General features: G+C 42.6%; 1 protein-coding gene and 1 long non-coding RNA gene across 5 annotated transcripts in view; one reads left to right on the top strand and one right to left on the bottom strand.

Moving 5' to 3' along the window:
- The window catches only part of PACRG (parkin coregulated), a 516,787-nt gene that overhangs the window by 3,825 nt on the left and 492,659 nt on the right, over positions 1–20,303 (bottom strand). The window contains exon 5 of one of the 3 annotated variants that reach the window (XM_077899338.1): positions 2,750–2,830. The exons of 1 other annotated variant lie outside the window; for it this stretch is intronic. In XM_077899338.1, coding sequence (XP_077755464.1) covers positions 2,750–2,830 — 81 coding nt within the window. Of the gene's footprint in view, positions 1–2,749; positions 2,853–20,303 lie in introns of all 3 variants that reach the window. One more of the 3 variants, XM_077899347.1, reaches the window with a different exon arrangement.
- Positions 1–20,303, top strand: part of LOC144314835 (uncharacterized) — a 46,792-nt gene that overhangs the window by 20,282 nt on the left and 6,207 nt on the right. Inside the window, exons 3-4 of one of the 2 annotated variants that reach the window (XR_013380700.1) lie at positions 415–596; positions 1,280–2,880. This is a non-coding gene — a long non-coding RNA (uncharacterized LOC144314835). Of the gene's footprint in view, positions 1–414; positions 597–1,279; positions 3,768–20,303 lie in introns of those variants that run through there. The other variant, XR_013380696.1, reaches the window with a different exon arrangement.

Raw genomic sequence — 20,303 nt, 5'->3', positions numbered from 1 at the left:
ACATTTCAATTTAGGAAGCTAGGAATCTGTTCTATGTCCAGCAGCTGGAAAGATACATCGATGATGGAAAAGATATGTTTTATTTATAACAAAACAAATAGGGCTGCAACAAAGGTTTAAGCCAGATTTCTTTTCCAAAGGGAAAATACGCAAGCAGAGTAGAGCAACGGGTGCAGTTTTTCTTCTCGGAGATTCTCTCATGCAGGAGGGATGCAGATACTGCTTGAAAGCTGTGTCTGGTTAGGTACTATCGTAAATGCGTTTATTATTCTGAATGCTGAAATCGTTGATGATGTAGGCACTATGTTTAATCACATGCATACATCTTCTTCTTCTTCTTTTTTTTTTCTATATGCCCCTCTTTAAACTGCCCTGATCTAGATGCTTTTTCTTTCCATGGGCCACGTTTTTCAGAACTGGGACATATATTTCCCAGCCTCGCATCTGGCACCATCACGCTCCCGGTGATGAACTCAGCTTGTCTGCGAAGTGGCTGCCATGACGCCTCGTCACCAAGGGCCACCTCGAAGTGGCGCTGCGTGAGCCACCGATGGCTGCCGGGTAGTGGATGTGAATCAGCAACAGACACACATCATGTAAGATTTTGACAAAATAGTCTTTTAGCACTTCTGCGATTTCCAAACTGTAGAAGCTGCATTCGTCTCCTTTAATTAAGATGATTACAGGAAGGGGGACAAGGAAGGCAAAAAGAGCAAAACTAAAAAAACAAACAGAGAGAGAGAGAGAGACACTTTTGGTGGCCAGCGGAAGGCCGTCCCCAAGTCAGCGCCGAGGCAGGTGTTGGCAGCCTCGCGTGGCCACACTGATGGGCGCCCTTGGTCCCGGCACCCCTAGCAGTCATCAGGATGGGATGCTGTCTGCACGCCGAGCCTACTAGGCACTGCCGGGTAATGCCATCCAGGGAAAAGTGGCTCTTGTCTTCAGGAGAGCATATCCCCTCGCTGGGGACATCTTACTGGTGGCCCTCTTCTAGAAGGCCTTGGTCATATACACCCACCGTGTAGGCAGTTCAGGCTGTGCACCCCGACCTCACAGACCCTCGGTGCTAAGAGGTCCCCCTGCTGCTTGGGTTGTCTCTGGGTGGCGTCCTGAGGGACCCTGACCTGTGTGCTCTCACTCAGCCCCTCCAGACCTTGGAGGAGGAGGGCGGTCAGGGACACAGGCGCTGCCCTGGGGAGACTGAGGCAGAGTTACATTCAGATTTGGACTTCTCTGCCTCTAATGTTTTTTTGGTTAATGTTTTTTTTTGAATGTGTAGATGCTGTCCTGTGCCCACACCGCAGAGCAGTCACTGGGGAGTGAAAGCACTCTGGCAGGCGTGGAAAGAGAAAGCACAGAAACCTTACCTCGGCGCTCATTCCACACGCCTCGAGAATCTATGTGATGCCAATGGAGGAAATAAGTTACAACACCAGCCCGTCCTTCCTGGCCGTGACAAGAGCCACCGGCAGCATTGCCCGAAGAGAAACGGGTCTGTTAGTTTGGGGACTGTGCTGCTGGAGCAGTGACTTGCCCCCCGAGGGGAGAGTGGGAATCCCCACAGGGAGGAGCGGGGACCCCCGAGGGAGGAGCGGGACCCCCAGAGGGAAGAAGGGGTCCGCCAGACGGAGGAGTGGGGACTCTCCAAGGGAGGGGCGGGGACCCCCCAGGGAGGAGCGGGGACCCCCGAGGGAGGAGCAGGACCCCCGAGGGTGGAGCAGGGACCCCCCAGGGAAGAGCAGGGACCCCCCAGGGAGGAGGAGGACCCCCGAGGGTGGAGCAGGGACACCCCCAGGGAGGAGCGGGACCCCCGAGGGAGGAGCGGGACCCCCCAGGGAGGAGCAGCAGGCCCGCAGGTCATCCCCGAATGGCTCACGACGTGGGTGCCTTCAGAAGCCGAGGAACCAAACACGGTTCCAGAAAACACTGGCTGGGGACCGCGGTCGAAGACCACGTGAGTGGGTGGGCCTCGATGAGGGGCCCCGGCTGCGCCCAGGCCGCCGTCCCTGCACCGACGCCGCCCCTCGGAAGCTGCCCTAGGACGTGAACGTCCAGGCTCGTGGCTCCTCCGGGGGCACAGGACGACCTGCCCCTGCGCTCAGCGCGTCGCTCAGACAGAGGGACGGACGGACGGACGGACGGCCCCGACGCCAGGCCAGGGCGCAGCCGCAGGCACCTCCGCGCATCGCACCGCGGCTGAGCCGCAGCCAGAGACCCGGGGCTGGGAAAGAAACTGCTGCCAGCGCGTCCTGGTTTGGCCCCACCCTCCTCCGGCCCGGGGCCCAGCGCCCAGCGCCCAGCGCCCAGCGCCCAGCGCCCAGCGCGGTTTCCCGGCCACTCGTGAGCCGGCCCGAGCGTGGTCAGGCGAGGCCACTTTGCAGACACGGCCTCCGACCGCGAATCCAGGCCGGGTCCAGCCCAAGCTGCTCCCAGCGGGAGGGCGTCCCTTGACAGAAGGCGCCTCGCGGAGAGCGGAGAGCGCAGGTGTGGCCCGTTTCCCCAGGTGAGGTGGCTGGGGAGCCGGCGGGCAGCAAGAACTCTGGGCCTCGGCTCGTGTGCCCCTCCGAGCTGGACCATGTCCCTGCAGCAACACTGAGTGAAACTAAAAAAAAAAAAAAAAAAAAAAAAAATGCTAACAGGAGAAACCAAATCTTTTCTTTCTGGGATCAGAAAAGGCACTGTTTTAGTTTCTCAAATGCCGCACTAAAATATTTCAAGAGCTCTAAAGACCTGCTGTAAGGAGTTTTACCTGTTAGGGCCTGTAATCTTTGATGGCTTCCATCACAGCTAAAGCTGCATTCCTTCAGGCTGGCTCTCAGTGAGGTCATGGCTGTGGAGAAAGAAAGTGAGCCCTTGGGGCCCGGGTTCAGGTCTTGGCAGGTATGTGCAGGTGGAACCTACCGCAAATATTATTATTATAAGATGCCTCTTAATGACATTAAACTACCACAGATTTTCTGTTGGATGATTCTGAACAAATTTTTCCTTTGGGTGTAATGGATTTAGCAGTTACAAGATTGAGATGACCCAAACAGTAATTCCCTGGGCACACTTAACTGGTATTTAAGCAGATGTCAGCTGCAGTAGAATAAAACTAACATCTTCCAAAAGAGATTTATCAAAAAGATAACTTATCATTAAAAAAAGATGTCATTGAAATGATACCTCATGATATTTATGAAGTGGTTGCTTTTGAATTTTTTTCTTTTTAATTTAAGAAAGGAAAAGAGAAACGAAAGATATATTTTACTTCTAAAGAAATTTTCAATTTCAAGATCTAGTTTAAATTGTCAATATTTGTTTTGCCAGAAATATCTCTTTATTTGGGGTTAGCTTGGACCCAATATATTCTATAGAAAGTTACCTGTTTTGGAATAAATGGGCTTTTTCCTGTAAAGTTTGGAAAGGTACAGTGGAAACAATTGTAAATTCCAGTCTGATCCTTCTTGGAGATGTGGAGAAAGTGAAGAGGGAAAGCAAATCCTATAACTCAATTCATTTTTTGAGAAGGACACTTTTGGGAAGAAGTTTTGAGGGTTATCTGCTTTTTGAATCCTAAATCAATGCTTCTTTTGTTTTCTTTGTTAGCTTTGTTGTCGCACATTGAGGGGACTGATCTTTTTTTTCTTAACCGTAACATATGTCACTTCATTCAGAATTCCAGGTGTTTCCATGTTTGGTTTAAGCTTAGTCACTGCTTCCTTGTTGACTTCATATCTTCTTAGAAAGTGATGGTTTTCAACATGCCCTGAAGTACGACTGTACAATGGATATTTCCAAAGTCTTCGTTCATGGGGGGTGTGAATCAAAGTTGCAATGCTTTTGCAACCAATAACTTATAATAACCACAGCATTTGGCATTCTGGAGATGCCCAAGGGCTTAAATACTTCAAATCTTCTCAGATCTTGTTGACATTAATGAAATTCACAAGATTTCTTTCCTCTGAAGATAAAAGCTTTGAAGCAAGACCTCGATTCCCAGCTGGATGTCTCTCTCTCTTCCTCTCTTTTTGACACAGGGGCTGGGTGACTAAAGCAAGAGGCTACTAAGCCATCACAGTTTCAAAAGCTCAAGGAAGGGTTTTCATCTTCTGAATGGGGCCACTGATCACTTGTGAAATTGAAGATATCATGGATCTTGGTCTAATTGTCAATTAAATATTAAAATTTTCCTTCAGAGAGGCAATGACAACTGCTATTCTCCAACTGCAAATTAGATTTATTTCTCTAAAGAGGTTAACAACAATGGTATTAGAATGTCCTGGCATAGTAAAAATAACATTAGCTAACAAGGCAAATGACTTGTAATAGAATTTTTCGACAACTCAGTAGCTTCAATGTTCAATAACTTACTAGATGTTGAACTACGAACTACTTGCTTAATTTCTCTGAATCTCAGTTACCTCCCCTGTACAAAGAAGGGTGATCTCTGGTTCCTACTATTCTAATGTTACATTTAGTAAAATCACAATATAACTTTGGAACATGCGTTTGGAAATGATCGTTCTTCAAATACAAGATGCATTGTATTTCAACGGAAAAGATGGTCATAAAGCAAATGTGTAATTCTTCTAAGTAAGTCACAAATCTCAAAACACCAAATTCAGCTTTCAAATCAATCCTAAGAAAACCTGAAAGGGCCAATGGTTTTATAATTCTACTTAGGAAAGAAAGTACTGCCAAAACTCAAACTATTGACACTATTGATAACTGTGAAACGTTATCCTATTCTGCTATTTCAGTAAGTCTATATAGATTTTAACTTTTTAGAAAAAAAAGATCAAATGTATGGGTTGATTTTTTTTAATATATTCAGTTGATAGTGATTTGGTCAAGACTACAAAAAGGCAAGTCAGGTTCATCTCTGATTAATGACAATTTTAACCTGGAATTTATAGTGAAAAAAATAGGTGGGTTGACCAATTGATCCCTCTACAAGATAATTATAACAATAGATTCAGTGGCCATTGAATTAAACTGGATTCAAGCTTTTGAAGTGAAAGCATGTCTCTTTTCTTGTTGGCCAATGTGATTCAATGAGCAGATTGCTTCTAAAAAGGAGCAGGGAGTTCTAAGTCCAGCTCTGTCCTAAATCTATTTCTCACTGGCCTACCTCACGGTGGAGTAATAATAATAACAACAACAGTAACACTAACAAATGTCACTTAATACAAAGAATAGCCCTGTGAGCTAGCTGCTAATATTGGCTCCCCTCCATAGACAAGCAAACTCAGCTTAGGGAGGTGAAATAAGTCCACAGAGCAATACAAACAGTGGCTGATCCTGCATACAGAAACAGAGAAACTGTGGCAGGCGTCTGCTGAAGTGCAACAAGGATGGTAGGAAGACCCAGAAAGAGAGGTGTCAGCACCTATGTCAACATAGCAAGGGTGCAAGGTAGCAGAAACTGCCTTTCTAACTGTAGAAGAATTTCAAGCCTGTAGAGGAAGAATGCCATCGGGAGAGAGGGTCTAGGGGAATAAACGCCGGGAGGACATACTTGACTTGTACAACCAATCAATTCATGTTTCACAGGGCAGCCAGCTGCTCATCTTAGCTTCCTTTTTATGATATGGACTATTGTGCCAACTTTACTTCATCATAAGTGCTTAAAATAATGACATCCTTTACAGAGATGTGCAGAAAGACAAAAATCAGGGCTGGCTGATTTCAAGGACTTTTTTTTTTCAGTTGCCATACAATACACGAGGAATAGTGGGGGGAATTCTAGGATTAATTTCACATTCCGCACTCCCATCTTTATAAGCATTTATGATTTACCCGTTTCCTCCACTCTCTGAATGTGACTCATTTCTATGCAACCTTTTGTAAGCCGAAGAGGCATAAGGTAAAGAAGCAATTACCTTTAGTTTATATGGAGGAATTACTGAGGGTTCCCAGGCCCCTGAAATAACCTCTCTTCACCTTTTCTGATGCCTTAGGATACATCTTGCCTATGGATTCTCGAAATACATCGAGATAAAGCACAGATGCTCATGGACATGGTTCAGAGCTCTGGAGGGTGTCTTGACACTGAGTGCAGTTCCTGGGGAAAGAGCTTGATGGCACCACTCTGGGTGCCCTGGGTGTGTCCTGCTTGTGTAGCGAGCAGCTTAATGGGTGCTGACTGCTATTTCCCCTTGTGTCCTTTTTTTCATAAAAGCAAAAATCCTCTTCAGATTTCTTTTGGTTAGCTAGGACAGGTACTGAAGTATGCCTTGTAAAAGCAAAGTGGTCTAATGCAAACTTTGGAAAAGCAGGACACACCCGGATTTCTGGGTCTGGTGGGCTTTCGTCACAGAGTCTTACAGGTGAGGCAATGATAGGGCTTTAATGTGCACAAGACAGAAAAGGAGCCTGAGAGCCACTATCCAGAGTATCATCACTACTGGCAGAGGAACACCTGGTCTTGTCAGACCAGAGGATAGTAAGGACAGTAAGAAGAGAGTGAAGAGATAAACAGTAGGAATCTTTTTTTTAAAGGTTTTATTTAGGGGATCCCTGGGTGGCTCAGCAGTTTAGCACCTGCCTTTGGTCCAGGGTGCGATCCTGGAGTCCCGGGATCGAGTCCCATGTCGGGCTCCCGGCCTGGAGCCTGCTTCTCCCTCCTCCTGTGTCTCTGCCTCTCTCTCTCTCTCTCTCTGTCTATCATATAAATAAATAAATATTTAAAAAATTAAAATAAAAGGTTTTATTTATTTATTTATGAGAGATACACACAGAGAGAGAGAGGCAGAGAAGGCAGAGGGAGAAGCAGGCTCCATGCAGGGAGCCCAACGTGGGACTCGACCCTGGGACCCTGGAACCACACCCTGGGCCAAAAGCAGGTGCGAAACCGCTGAGCCACCCAGGCGTCCCAACAGCAGGAATCTTGTAACTATTTCTCTATATCCTTAAAAACAAAGAAAGCCAACTCAAAGCCACAGAAGTTGGGGAGGTGATGGAGCAAAGTCCAAGGTTCCCATCATCCCTGAAGTTTTGCTTCAGGACACTGTTTTTTTCATATGATCCTTGCATAGTCTTTGATGGGATAATGCTGTGTGGAGGCTCTCAGATGGCCCCACGAGGTGAGTGTTGACTCCATTCATCCCACAAGCCTGAGTCTGGGCTCAGAAGATCAGGGCCATCTTCCAACTCCTCTCTTTGCTGTGTTCAGTTTGCTATGTGTAGTGCGTGGTGGGTCTGCTCCAGTAACCTGGACCGCCCTGGGTGGTGGCTAGTAGGCCATTTTGGCTTCCGGTCCTCTGTCCTCCTCTTTGCTTACTTCCCCCTGCAGATTAACCTTGCTGATTGCGTTCTATCCTGACCACGACCAACATCTGTGTCCACATTGTGTCACATTCAAGTTCCTGATCATCTGGGCCCTCTGTACTCTGCTCTTCCTCATGAGGCCAATTTCGTACTTTGCTCCTTCCCACCAAGACCTGCTTCACACAGACCGGATTTCTTCCTAACCCCAATGCGTGCAATTTTCATTTCTGTCTTTGAAATTCCCCATAGCAATATGCTCCCCGTTCCCTCCTGCTAAGTCTGACCTTACCCTTTTCAAGGCGAGTTCTGACTTACTTCATCTGTGGACTCCACAGTCATCTTTTCTTCTTATGAATTCCTAGGGCCATAGCCAGCCAGCCATCCACCTTCCTTATTTACATGTCACTCTGGAACCCTTAGGAAGTGTTTGTTTTTACCTAGCTTTCCTACATGATACCATCTCCTGAAGGACAGAGTCATAGGACTTAGAGGGTAAATCTTGTTCAATGGCATCAAATACAAATTGAACATTTGTAAAAGGAATGAATGAGTGAATGAATGAATGACTACTTTGTGAGTTTACCCAAGTCAGATACAATATAAGTAAATTTAGTTCTAAATAAACTACATGTTAAATGTAGTGCCAACAATTTGCCTAATGCTTATTCTTTACTCACTACCTACATGCTTGTGAGTTCCTACTCATGGCAACAGCATTTATGTGAACTTGGACAAGTTTGATCAAATGTGTTTAAGCACATGGAAGGTCTTTATAGTTAGACAGCCTCATCTCTTTTCCAAAGTCTTCCTAGATTTAAAGTGGGATCTACCTGGATCAGCCTGAAACTTGAGAAGAGAAAACTTTTTTCCAAAATGAAAAATCAGATTATTCCATTCACTTTATTAACAGCCGTTGTTCCAAAATGAGGAAAATGCTGATTTTTTTACAGTGTTTTCACTTAATACCTAAATTTTGTTTAATATAATTTCTTATATGTCCACATGGTAATTTCCAACCAGCTCCAGAGATAACCAAATACAGGATTTTAATTGGAAAAGAAATATTGATTGCTGCTTTCTGGAGTGAGGGAAACCTATTGGAAATTATTTTACTTCTTTTAGACTGATACTGGAAAATTTTTAAAAAGAGCCAAAATGACAGAAAAATTACAGTTTTCCATTAGAAGGAAACATTAATGATACAACTCACTTTCAGCTCTAATTTTTTTTTTTTTGTAATTGAGGCACAAAAACAAAAAAAATTTTCAAATCTCTACCAAATGTTATCAGCAAATGCAGTAAACTATGGGGAGATGTATTTCCCAAATTATCTTTGTTGTAACTTTCATCTATGTAATAAATTGCAAACTCAAGCCTGTGTAGGTCCACACCGGTGATTGCCATCATAACAAAGTTTGGTTAGATCATTTTCGATGAATAACCCACACAGTGGGCACAGAGCCACAAAGTAAAAGGCCTCGATAGCCTTGATGTACGTGTTGTCCTATTGCAGAAAATAATTAAGTAGATAAACTCACTAAGGTACCTACAGTGAAAACACAAGTTGATTAGATGTTTCCCTGCTTATCTGGGATTTATCCCAGCTTGCCTGAACTACCTACAGCTTTGGAAATTCTGAAATGAATTATTAGGTGCAAAATTCAAATAGATTTCCAAGCCATTAGCTGGAAATTTTACAGTGGGAAACTTTCTCATCAAATTAGCTTGACTAATGCAAAAATAATGTATTAAATGAACAAATCAGAGCAATCTGCTGGGCTGAGCTGCCTTAACTACAGTATAAGTGGCAGAGTTAAAACCTTCAAGCCTTTTACGGCTGTCTCAGTTTAAAATAACCTTGCAATATCTTCCAAAGCTCTGACTATCAGCTTTTATCAGCCTCTACACTGGTGAGCTAAATGTGGCAAGAGACATCCACTTTGCGTGTTGACGCAGAACGCAATCTGAAAATACTTGGACTTGCCTAACAAAATTTTGACAAATGTTCAAGGCTTTGCTAAAGTCCAATCAAAGCTTTGGACACATTTTTTTTTTAAAGGTATCTAAATTGTGGGGGGTGGGGCATGAAAATATGGCCATTTAGTCTGGCAAAGCAGCAAAATTGGGTTTGCATGAGAAGTGAAACTAAAGCTTGCTGGAAATGCTGGTGGGTGAAATATGCTGACTTCTGCTACTTTCGAATGAAGAATGTGTATTTGCCTGAGTTACATTTTTATCACGTAAGATTCCTCAGGTTAGTGCACACAATTGCTTTCCTCTGAATCAGGATTTAAAGAGAAGGTGAGTCTAGACAAAGGCAGCGGGAGATAAAAACAACAGTATTCCCATGGGGTGGGGAAGGAAGACAAGGCTTCCTTGGGTGCAAGGAAGTTGCATCCAGGCTTGTTGAACACAAACGGCTTTGCGTCCCAGCTCCACGGGACCTTCAGCCTGTTACTGAATCTCTGAAACAGCTGTAAAACCTACCTGTGAGGATAGGTGCACGGATAACAGGAGAGGACATGTTATGAATTTATCAAGCTGTTGATAAATTTCTACCATTGTTACTATTGTAGCCACTAGGATGTCAGTGTCCCTGCTCCCAGATAACCATGATCCCTAGTTTAACTCTCCTCTGGGGCAGAACAGGAGGAGGTACAGTTTCCAGAACGGCATGGAGTAAGCTTTTTGCTTTCTCATTTATAAAATGGGTTCACACTACGACCTCAGGAAAGGAGCAGACCTGAGTCACTTTGTGTTCAGGTCATGCAGATGCACAAGTTCACTGTCACCTGGACTTGCCACGAACACGGAGCCTCAGGTTCTCATGCTCTTACTCAGGTGTCCTTTGTCCTAGTCTAGACTGGTTTCCTGAACCCTGCTTGTGTCTTAATCAAGATACCTGGTTGTGGGACTTTTTAAACGAACCATTTATAGCTTAAACTTCTCCTCCATAGTTTCCTAAGCTCTGTTCTCCAGGTATGGTTCAATATGCTGGTGCCTGAGAGCGTGGGGGAAAGATGGGTTGCAAATAGCACTCAGGCTTGACTCTTGGGGCCCCTGCGGCCCTGTTTATTCCTTTGGCTTCAACAAAGTGCTGATTTTTTAAAATTTCAGGAGCACAGTTCATGATTAGCTAGTTCCCTAGATGACTGGCTGACTATGTGTGAGATGCAGTCCTAGTAACCCACCAGGAAAAAGTGGGTTTTGCTTTTGAAATGCAAACCTGATAACTTGTGCCTCAAGCCACAATTAGGTCGTAATTGCATAGCATTACCATGGGACTTTAATATTTGCAAAATAATGTATATTTGGATTTCCTTATTTGTGTTCTCAGGCACTAATTGGCACTTAATACATACTAACAACAATGTGTTAAAATTCCCATTTTATATTAAGCGCGTAGCTGGAGAGAGAGAGAGAGAGAGAGAGAGAGAGGTGCCCTTGCCTATTGCCAACCATAAGGAGAAAGCTATGCTGGAGAAGAGACAGTGAAACCAAAGGAAGAAATGGAGCAGTGTTCAGTCTCATAGTTCATTCCCAAAGCAAAGTACCAACTGACGTGGGGCCTTGGGACACTTGCTCTCATGTTTCTTATTAGAGAAATTATCTACCACCTTCATTGCATGGATTGCTATTTTGGCCCAGAAAGCCCTCTCTCCTCTTCTAGACTCTTCGAAGCATGGCCCTGGGTCCCTTGGGATGGTGGTGGACCTCCTGGCTCCAGTCCTTGGCCAGGCTCCCAAATTTGACCTTTAGCGAAGTAGACTCAGAGCTTCTGAGCAAACTGGGGCAAATGTCCTGGCAAACAAGCACATATGTGTAACTTCTATTCCAGATAGCTTCTGCCACGTTAGGTCTGCACAAGGAAAAACCTCCAGGAGGTGGAGGGAGAGACCTAGAGCCAGGGTTCCACTGATTTCTTGCCCTCCTTTACCCCAGGGTCCTCCTACCAGGGATCTATTATCCTTTACCACCCAAGGCCTCTAAGTAAATCATTCCATTTAGTTTCAGTCTCTTGAAAATACTGTCTGCTAAGTAACACCACCCCTCTAATGCTTTTCTGGACAAAACCTACGTTCTTGGTCTTAAAGATCTGCTATGTGACGGTGGGTCCTTGTATCTAGGCTTTTTATTTTTATAGAGACATTTGGCTCAAAGAAGCAGTGTTAGTGGTGGGGATTTCAGAAGCCAAGGAGGTCTAGCAGAGGCCAGGCAAATTCGTACACAAATTCATAGCCCGCCCCCCCCCTCCTCAGAGGCTGGCATCCACTTCAGGGGCGGGGGGCACTGGAAGGCTGACCACCCCTCACAGGTCTATGGACTGGGGCTGTGGGAGGGATGTCTGCAGGAGCAGCTATAGTACCTGTGGTGGGAGAGAGCAGCTGCTTGTCACCGAGAAGGAGCAGAGGCTCTGTTCCCCTGTGCAGCCCGCCTGCTGCTCACACACTATTTCCACGTGCTCAGAGCACTGTTCACAAACTGGCTTCCCAGTTTGAGGATAAAAGGAATGAGGAAACAATTCCACAGAGGACATCAGGAGTCAAGTTCTAATTTAAACTCAGAGGCAGTCTTCCAACTTCTGTGATTTCAAGAAGATGCCCTGTATAGTGTTCTAGTCTCTGAGGATTGGTGGAGAACAAGATAGGTCAACCCATGAGCTCACATTTCGGTGGAAGAGGTGGAAGGTGTGCCAGTAAACCAATGACAGACCAAGAACACTTGGAGAATGAGAAGTCTAAGCAAGGAATGAAAGTAGATGATGGGGCAGTGAGGTGATGGGACTGTCCTGGGGAGGTGACCAGAAAGGTTTCCTGAGAAAATTACATTTAAGCTGAAACCTGAATGCTGAGAAGAAACTGGCTTGCAACAAGCAACCTGGGAAGGACACTCTGTGCCAGCAAGCCTACGCAAAGGAAGGCCTTGAGCTTGGAAGAAATTGTCACTAGAGTGTATGCTCCCACCAAGTTATCGTGTTTGTTCTTTCCAACCTTGATATACACTACACATAATTGCAATTTTTAGTGACTATTTAGCAGCCCCAGAGTTGAGGGACTGTATCTTTCTCTAGTTAGGGACATTGTTCTACTTCTCGATTTTCACAGTTTCCGAGAATGATGCAATAAATACATGTCTTAGTGTTCATCATCTCTTTCTTTAGTTCTGTTGTTTCCTAGAACCAGTTCTCAGAAGTGAGGTTACTGCTTCAAAGACTGAACATTTTGCAATTGTTGGCGTATATAACTGATTTTCAGAAAGGTTATGCCAATTTATAATGTTATGGGCAACATCTGAGTTCACCTGTTTATCACAGCAGTGTGTGCTATCATGAAAATCCTGCTTGCTAATTCAGTCTATGTGAAATATTACTAAAGGTTACTTAAGTTAGTGTTCTATCTACTTAGGAGGGCAAACTTTTTTTTTTTTCTTTTTGTTGCTATGTGGGTTTCATTTTTTTTTCTTATGAGAATGATTTGTTCTTTTGCCTGTTTATCTACTGGGTAGTTTTTATAAGGGAAACAAAGTCTCATAATATCTTGGGAAACTAAGGAGTGGCAAGATCTCTCAAGTTAGATTTTCTAGGGTACAAGACATGCTGGCATTCATTTCTTTTCGACTGATTCAATAGGCACTGTCTCAGAGGGCAGTAGGACAGGCTGAATAAATCTCCGTTACTTTTAGAGGTGCCTGAAGGCAGTAATACCGTGGGAATTGGAAGAATCTCAAAGATTGTGGAGGACATGTGGATTTTGGAGAAAATCACATAATTAATAAGTTAGAGTAACTGACCATCACCTCTAGAAGGAGGAGCATTTATAGTGATTCAGTTTCTAAAATGCTTTCTCTAAAACCTTTCCTTATAGTTTTCCATCTGCCCATCCAGCCACACCCCCCCCCCCCCCCCCCCCCCGTCAGTTTGCTTCTGAGGTCATCCTCTGAAGGATCAAGCTTAGTTACTAATGAGGCTAGTCACAGGCATGACCTGGAGCGGTTTTGTCTGGCCCTCGTTTACAATGTATCTAAAATCAAGATTTTGGAGTTACCTTCAAACTGGATTATTTACAAATGAGGCCATACAGAACAACACTGTTATTTTGGAAACTGAAGCCTGCTATTTATCTTCAGGCAAGGGATGGTGCAGACAGGTGCAACATGAGTGTCCTTATAAAACCATGCCAATAACCTTAACCCTGACCTCTGGCTGGAGATGCATTTCAGTGAGTATACTAATATCTCTTTTAGGCATAAATAAGCACAGTTGTGTCAATTATGTTTTGAGATCCTTGATGAACCTACTGCCCACCCTCTTTAGTGAATAAAAGGAACAATAACACATTTTTATTTCAACTTAACTGATGAAACAAAGCTTTGTAGCAGAAAGAAAGTTGCATATTACATTGAGAGCAGATACCAAGGTAAGAACAAACATTATAAAGGATTTTGAATTTCTGATTGGCACTGAACTATTGCAAGGTCAGATTGATAAGTGACATGCCATCCAATGAGGTAGGTAAATATAATTATTTGGATAGATATTTCAAGACATAAGACTTTTTTTTTTTTACCTCCTCTTATGTAGTTACAGCCTGTTGTAAGATATAATGTTATAAATTAAGAAAAAGTAAGATGCTTACAGAAATCAGTATGAAGATTAAGGTTGTTTTCCTCATAATGAAAAGCTACTGACAGGTCTAAATATTGCCCCATCTGAAAGACCAGGTAAAATAAAATGCATGAAATACATTGCAGGGCTGCGCATCTTAGCCCACTGCTCCAGCTATCACTCTGGTACTGAGTCTGTCAGGAAACCACCGATTAATCCTATAAAAGAAACTACATAACTAGGACCCCAAATATTATGGGTCTAAAAAGCTGGAGGGTAAATAAAACTACACAAAATTCTAAATTCCTTTAAGTCCTTACAATTGCTTTGGAATTACTCTATGAAATTAATAATGTACAAATTACAATTTTGAGTCATCATAATTAGTAAAAATTAGCTGCAGGTACAGATACAGTAGTGAGAAAATTTACTGTAAAATTTAACAATAAATTTATATTTGATCCTTTAAAATACATCTGATCCTTTCCAAATTTTGTCCAATGATTCTTTTCCTTGAGCTGCAATTTAACATTTGAGGAAAACTGAGACCAATATTGACTATTGACGTTTACCAACTAATTTTAAATGTAACTTTTGTTTTTAGCAATTTTCCTTGCTTCTCCAAGGAAATAACTTGCTTACCTCACTAAGTCTAAGATTTTTTTTTCTCCCTATAATATGCTTTTTAAACTGTTTTATACAAGCATTTCCGTAGGGGATACAAAACAATATTATGATGACATAATTTGTTTTAGTCCCATGCAATTTCATATAAACATACATAAAGCAGTATTATAGCAGATTAACTTGTTTATATGAGATTAAATTCTCATTAATATATTTTAAATGTTTTATGAAAAATATTTTAATACAAGGAAGTACAATCTCCTCATCTATTTTACTACAATTGCATTTTTTGTTTTAGATCATTTTCATTAAAATATCTAGTTTCCTAACCCCTCCCCCAAAAAAGTTCTCTTTTTTTTTTTCTTAAGGAAATAATTGGATCATATTCTGTAATTGCTATCGGAGGTATCAGGCTGGGTGGTATCTTGGCAGGCTGGAATTAATACAAAGTATTAGAAGATATCAGTAGACTGTGAGAATGTATCAAAGTGTGATTAGTACTGTTATTTTCTTTTCCATTATCTCTTTTATATTCCTCATTGATGCTGAAAAACGTGATTTTATAGATCCTTATTTAATTTTCAAATAATTAAAACTTTCATTAAAAAAAACTCACAACACAGTAAGCCTGGATTCTTTATATGTCTGGACCTAATGTATGTACATTAATCCATGTACCCACAATCCTTTGAGTATTTGTGCTAACTTTCTCTAATAATCATGGGGACTTCATGATGTAATTCTGTCTTATTGTTTTTTCATATTCTTAGTTCCCCAATTCTGTATGTGGAAAATAAACATTTTTGTTACAAATATTTCTGATCTCATGGACCATACAACTGGTAATAACTGAAATTTCCAAAAAATTATATTCTCATAATTGCTGATGTAACTGTCAACTATCAACTACAAAGCTCTCTAGTGGAGAAGGCTGCATTGTCTTAGTCAGGCCATTGCCTTGGATCACCCCAAAAATCAGCACAAAAGCCTTCATTCCATTGTTGTACTTTGACTACTGCCCTTTGTAAAGCCTGTCTGGTTACCAGCATGGAGACAAGGGCTGGCTTTGGGCTGTAGATATTCCAAACCTCAGAGGTATCTTTGGGGCCCATAAATTCACTTGCCCTGCTGCGTGCTTACATGTGTGCATGTGATGCTGCAGACAAGGAATCAGGGCACTTCCATTCGATCGTTAGAGCTGAAATCCATAGTTCATTATTGATTGTTGTTCATGACCCAAGTGTCATTAAAATCTCCAAAGAACAACACGGTTCATAGGATTTTCTAGAAACTTTACTTGCTGTTAAACCTTTCATATTAACAATAAAGGGCAGTAATGGAAAATCTTTTCTAGTAAGTTGAATAATTCATTGATCCACTGGGAAGATGTCTAATAAATATTAGTACTCTGTTTGATTTTTACATTCAGGATCAATCTGCATCTATTTCTATCTTTGAAAAAATCCTTGCAAGGGTGTGAGATTGCATATTTATTTCAATGAGCCCTGGTCGGAAGGTAATATCCATCTTCTATAATAGTGCACTCAAAAGGCATGGAGAAAGATCTTTTTAGAGAGCTGGAAGAAACAGAATTTTGAATTAATCTGGTTTGGATTACTCAATATTATTGAGGAATATTAATACATCCAGTTAGGGAGTAGAAGCATCTTTGAATTTGCACTATTTAAAACAAACATTGGCTGAATGACAGTTTCCTATAACATTTCCTTCTTCATTCTGAATATATTATGCTTTATTTTAGTGAAAATTTTGTTCCATGAAAAATGTTAGACCTTGGATTATGTTACTAAAAGAATTTGGACTTGTCACTTGTGAAAGTGTAAGGAGAGTGACTCAGGCCCATCCTACACGCCACATCCCTGCGGTTGTCAGGCCTGGCCACCACACTTAGTCCCTTATGATCTGAATCCAAATTTGTCTGACTACTGCAATAATGTCTCCACCATTCTCACCTGCCTCTGTCTTTCTATCCCCTCAAATTCATCCTTTTCAACCATCTAATTAAACCTTCATTAATTCAGTTTGTTTCCACTGGTGAAAACTTTTGGAAATTTATCATTATCTGTGGAATAAATTTCAGCTTGCTTGGCCTGGCATTAGGCCGTTTTTAATGGGCTTGAGGCCAACACTGACTTTCCAAACCTCTCCCACAGGAACATTAGCTGAAATGACATGACAAATTGTTATCAAATGACAATTGTTATCAGTAACCAAGAGTAAGGGGTCTTCACCTTCTTATTTTTCCTTTTGTCATTCCTTCATTCTGAATTCCTTCCCCACCTCTGCTTATTAAAATCTCTAAAGTTCATTGTATCATAAAGATTTTCCTGATCACAATAATCAGAAAACATTTTTCCTTCTTTTAATCATTTATACAGAGTATATGCTTTTCTTACAACACTTATCACCAAGAACCCCATTTTATAGATAATGGGAAAATATCTCAATTATAAGAATTAAGTTCCTTGAAGGCAAGAGCTATCTTTGAATCTTCTATGGTGTCTCTCTTAATATGGTAGATGTTGAAGAAACTTTTGTCAAAAATGAATATGAAATAGTAATATTACTACAGGATGGAAGGAGTCTGCCTCATACCCCCTCACTACACCTTTATTGCCAGATCATTGGGATGCCAGGTACAAGGCAGGGTCAAAGCTGGCAAGTAGCAGGGTCATCTGGACACGGGGCAGAAATCTGTGACTCAAGGCCCAGGGTGAAGCTGCCAGAACTGAGGCCAGGAATATAAGGGATTTGAGTTAAATGGTTAGTCAGGTCGTCTGAGAAAGGAAGTCAGTGTTAGGATTTGTAGAAGTGGTTTCCTTCAGAAGAATCCTTGAAGAGACAGATCAGAGGAGGCCCTAGAAATGCGGCCATAGCCAGAAATATCCCATCCTCACCCTGATCTTGGACTTCACATTAAGCTCATGCACATCTGACTTCATTTAATGCAGCATCCTTCATAAATACCCAGGGTGTGAATGGGGCCCTGTCAAGTTCTCCTCCTTAAGCCATGACATACTAGTAATAACAATGCTGACATTTGTTGAGTGTTTTCATTGCCAGGTGCTGTCCTGTGCTGAAATGTATGAACTCATCTCATCTTTGCAACAGACTGTGAGGCAGGAGCTGTTATTTAGGGTTTGGGCAAGTGAGTGTTAGACACACGGGGCGAGGTCTGGACCTGGCACGGGGCTGTAAGGGAGGCAGCCGGATGCAGCCAGGGCTCCACCCCTCCACCCAGGAGCTCCTGGCCTGTTTCTCCCTACTGGCTCAGTCTGGGCCTGCCTGCGCATTTCCGGGAGCCAAAGAAAGGGGCCGTGGTAGCTTTGAGATTTGGGCGCTGCTATACGTTATGTTTTTGGTCCTTGGAAAATTCTCTCCTGTAAAATAGTTTATGGATATAACCTGACCCCACTAAGCCGGTCCCTCGGCGATTGTTCTGTGGTGCGTGTGAATTAAGTGAATTCAGCTCTGGCACAGAGTGAGGGTTAGCAATGATTTGTGGGAAATGGGTATCCCAAAGAAAGCTGAGAGGCAGCATGGCAAAGGCTGAGAGCCTTGGCTGCCTGCACCATCCCAGCATCCACCCCACCCACCAGCTGCGGGAACTGGACGGGCAAGTCACTAAACTCTGCCAGTCTTCGTTTCCTCCGGGCAGAATGGGATCATGATAACTCCCTCCTGGGACTAGCACGGGGTTGGGTAGGAGAGCATCAGTGACACATGTGGGATGGCACATGAGAGTGTTTACTCGCTGATACAGTCTCGTGGTGGTTGTTGGCACTTGGACCGGAGTCCTCTTGGAGTTCTTTAATGGGACTACATGGCAGAACTAGATTAGTTATAAGGCTTTCTTAGCTTTCACTGAATTCTATTTCAAATATAATCTTATGTACTTAAAATATTAAAAACATAAAAAGAACTATTGAGCAAGTCAGTGAAAAAACTAAGAGTTATTTACAAAAGAAACATTGACACAAGACTAATACAAGAAATATAATGACTCTTAACAATCTGTGACATCATTGAGTGGGGTGCTTTGGAAATACCTAAGGAAAGGAATCCCATAAAGAAAGACATCTTTTAACTGACCTGGTCCTAATGCAGCTAATGCCTAATCAAGAAAGTCAGTAACAAAACAAACAAAACTGAAGGACAGGCAAGTACTCTGGATAACAGCAAACCTCGACAGAGGTTGGCCAATGGCAGAACCCAGCATCGGCCCTCGCGGGCCATGTATCAGCACAGGGAATTCCAGGATGATCATGGTTTCCAGCAACCATTCCCAACCTTGGATCTGTACGTCTCAGTCTTCCACTGCAACGGCACAGGGCTGACCTTGTCCTCCCTGGTGGAGGACTGCTTTTATCACTTGGTCCCAACTTCACTGGTCACCGTCTTCTGATCTTCATTATGGCAAGTCACAGTTAATTGCACTAATGAAGAGGAGCCACCGAGTAAGTCGCCCAAAAGAAAATACAATCCTAAATTTGCTGGTATTTCTCTTTAGAACGCACCTGAAGATTTTTACTACATACATACCACCACGCTGTCACCATTTTAGATATTTTTAGATATTATATACAACTACTTCATGTTCTCTGTATTTTGAGGAGATAATTGAGAAAAGTCATTCACTAGGCTTTGGTGGTATAGAAGGGTAGTTATTTTGTGATTAAAAAGTTCTCTATGCATTATGTCTCTGAGATAATCAAGAACAAGTTTTATGCTCAAATTCCAGGTAAAGTGCTGCATAAAATGATTCAACATTATAAATCTGGCAACAAGGAATTTTTAGGGTTTTTTTTTTTAGTTCCTACTCTGTATGATGATAATGGCCATATTCTTTTACACTCATTTTAAATTTCAGAAGTTGGATAATGTTAATAATAGCCATTAGTTATGCAGTGTTTCCTCCGTGGTGTGCACTTTATAGACATTGAGTCTAATTCTCTCAACAGTCCCACACAACGGATCTTACTGTCACTTGACAGGTAGAGAAACAGGCTGAAAGAGTGGAGGAGATTAGTCCAGCATCCAGAGTGGTCTGGGCTCAGAGCCACACCGAGCTTAAGTCTGCATCTGAGTGCAGGTCCTCGGGCTCCTGCGGCTCCAATGCTCTGCCCTAAGTGCTCCTGTTCACTCTCCAACACCACGCACACAGGGCATGAGGGCAAAAAGGTGTTTCTTTACCGTGGCCAAGGGTCTAACTCTTGTGGCTGAAGGCTCAGCATCATTCTCACTGTAAATTGGCTGACAAGCTCCTCCCAACACTATTAGCACCTGGAATTTCAAGTCCATTAAGATGAAATTGCAACTAAGAAAGAACCCAAGAATCTCAGTAAGGTTTGACAAATAGCCATGATCACAAGCAGAAGGCCAAATATCTTCTGCTAAAAAACAAACCCTAAAAAGATGATACAGAATAAATGCTATTTTGGAGAGTGTCTAAATTCTGTAGAGTGAAGGAAAAGAAAGAAAGGATCTGGAGGCCTAGCCTCTCAAAAATCATTTCCTTAATTTCTTTTTTTTTCTTAAAGATTTGATTTATTTATTCATGAGAGACACAGAGAGAGGCAGAGATACAGGCAGAGGGAGAAGCAGGCGCGCCACAAGGAGCCTGATGCGGGACTCAATTCTAGGACCCCTATATCATGACCTTAGCCGAAGGCAGATGCTCAACCACTGAGCCATCCAGTTGCCCCCGTTTCCTTAATTTCTAGAAAAAAAAAAAAAAAAAGGAAGCAAAAGAAATAAAGTTGTACTGTAGTGTGTTTTGAGAATCTCTAACTGCTTCCAA

The sequence above is a fragment of the Canis aureus genome, chromosome 1, assembly GCF_053574225.1.
Source record: "Canis aureus isolate CA01 chromosome 1, VMU_Caureus_v.1.0, whole genome shotgun sequence".
In the NCBI taxonomy this organism is placed as follows: domain Eukaryota; kingdom Metazoa; phylum Chordata; class Mammalia; order Carnivora; family Canidae; genus Canis; species Canis aureus.
This window is presented reverse-complemented; position numbering and strand designations above follow the sequence as displayed.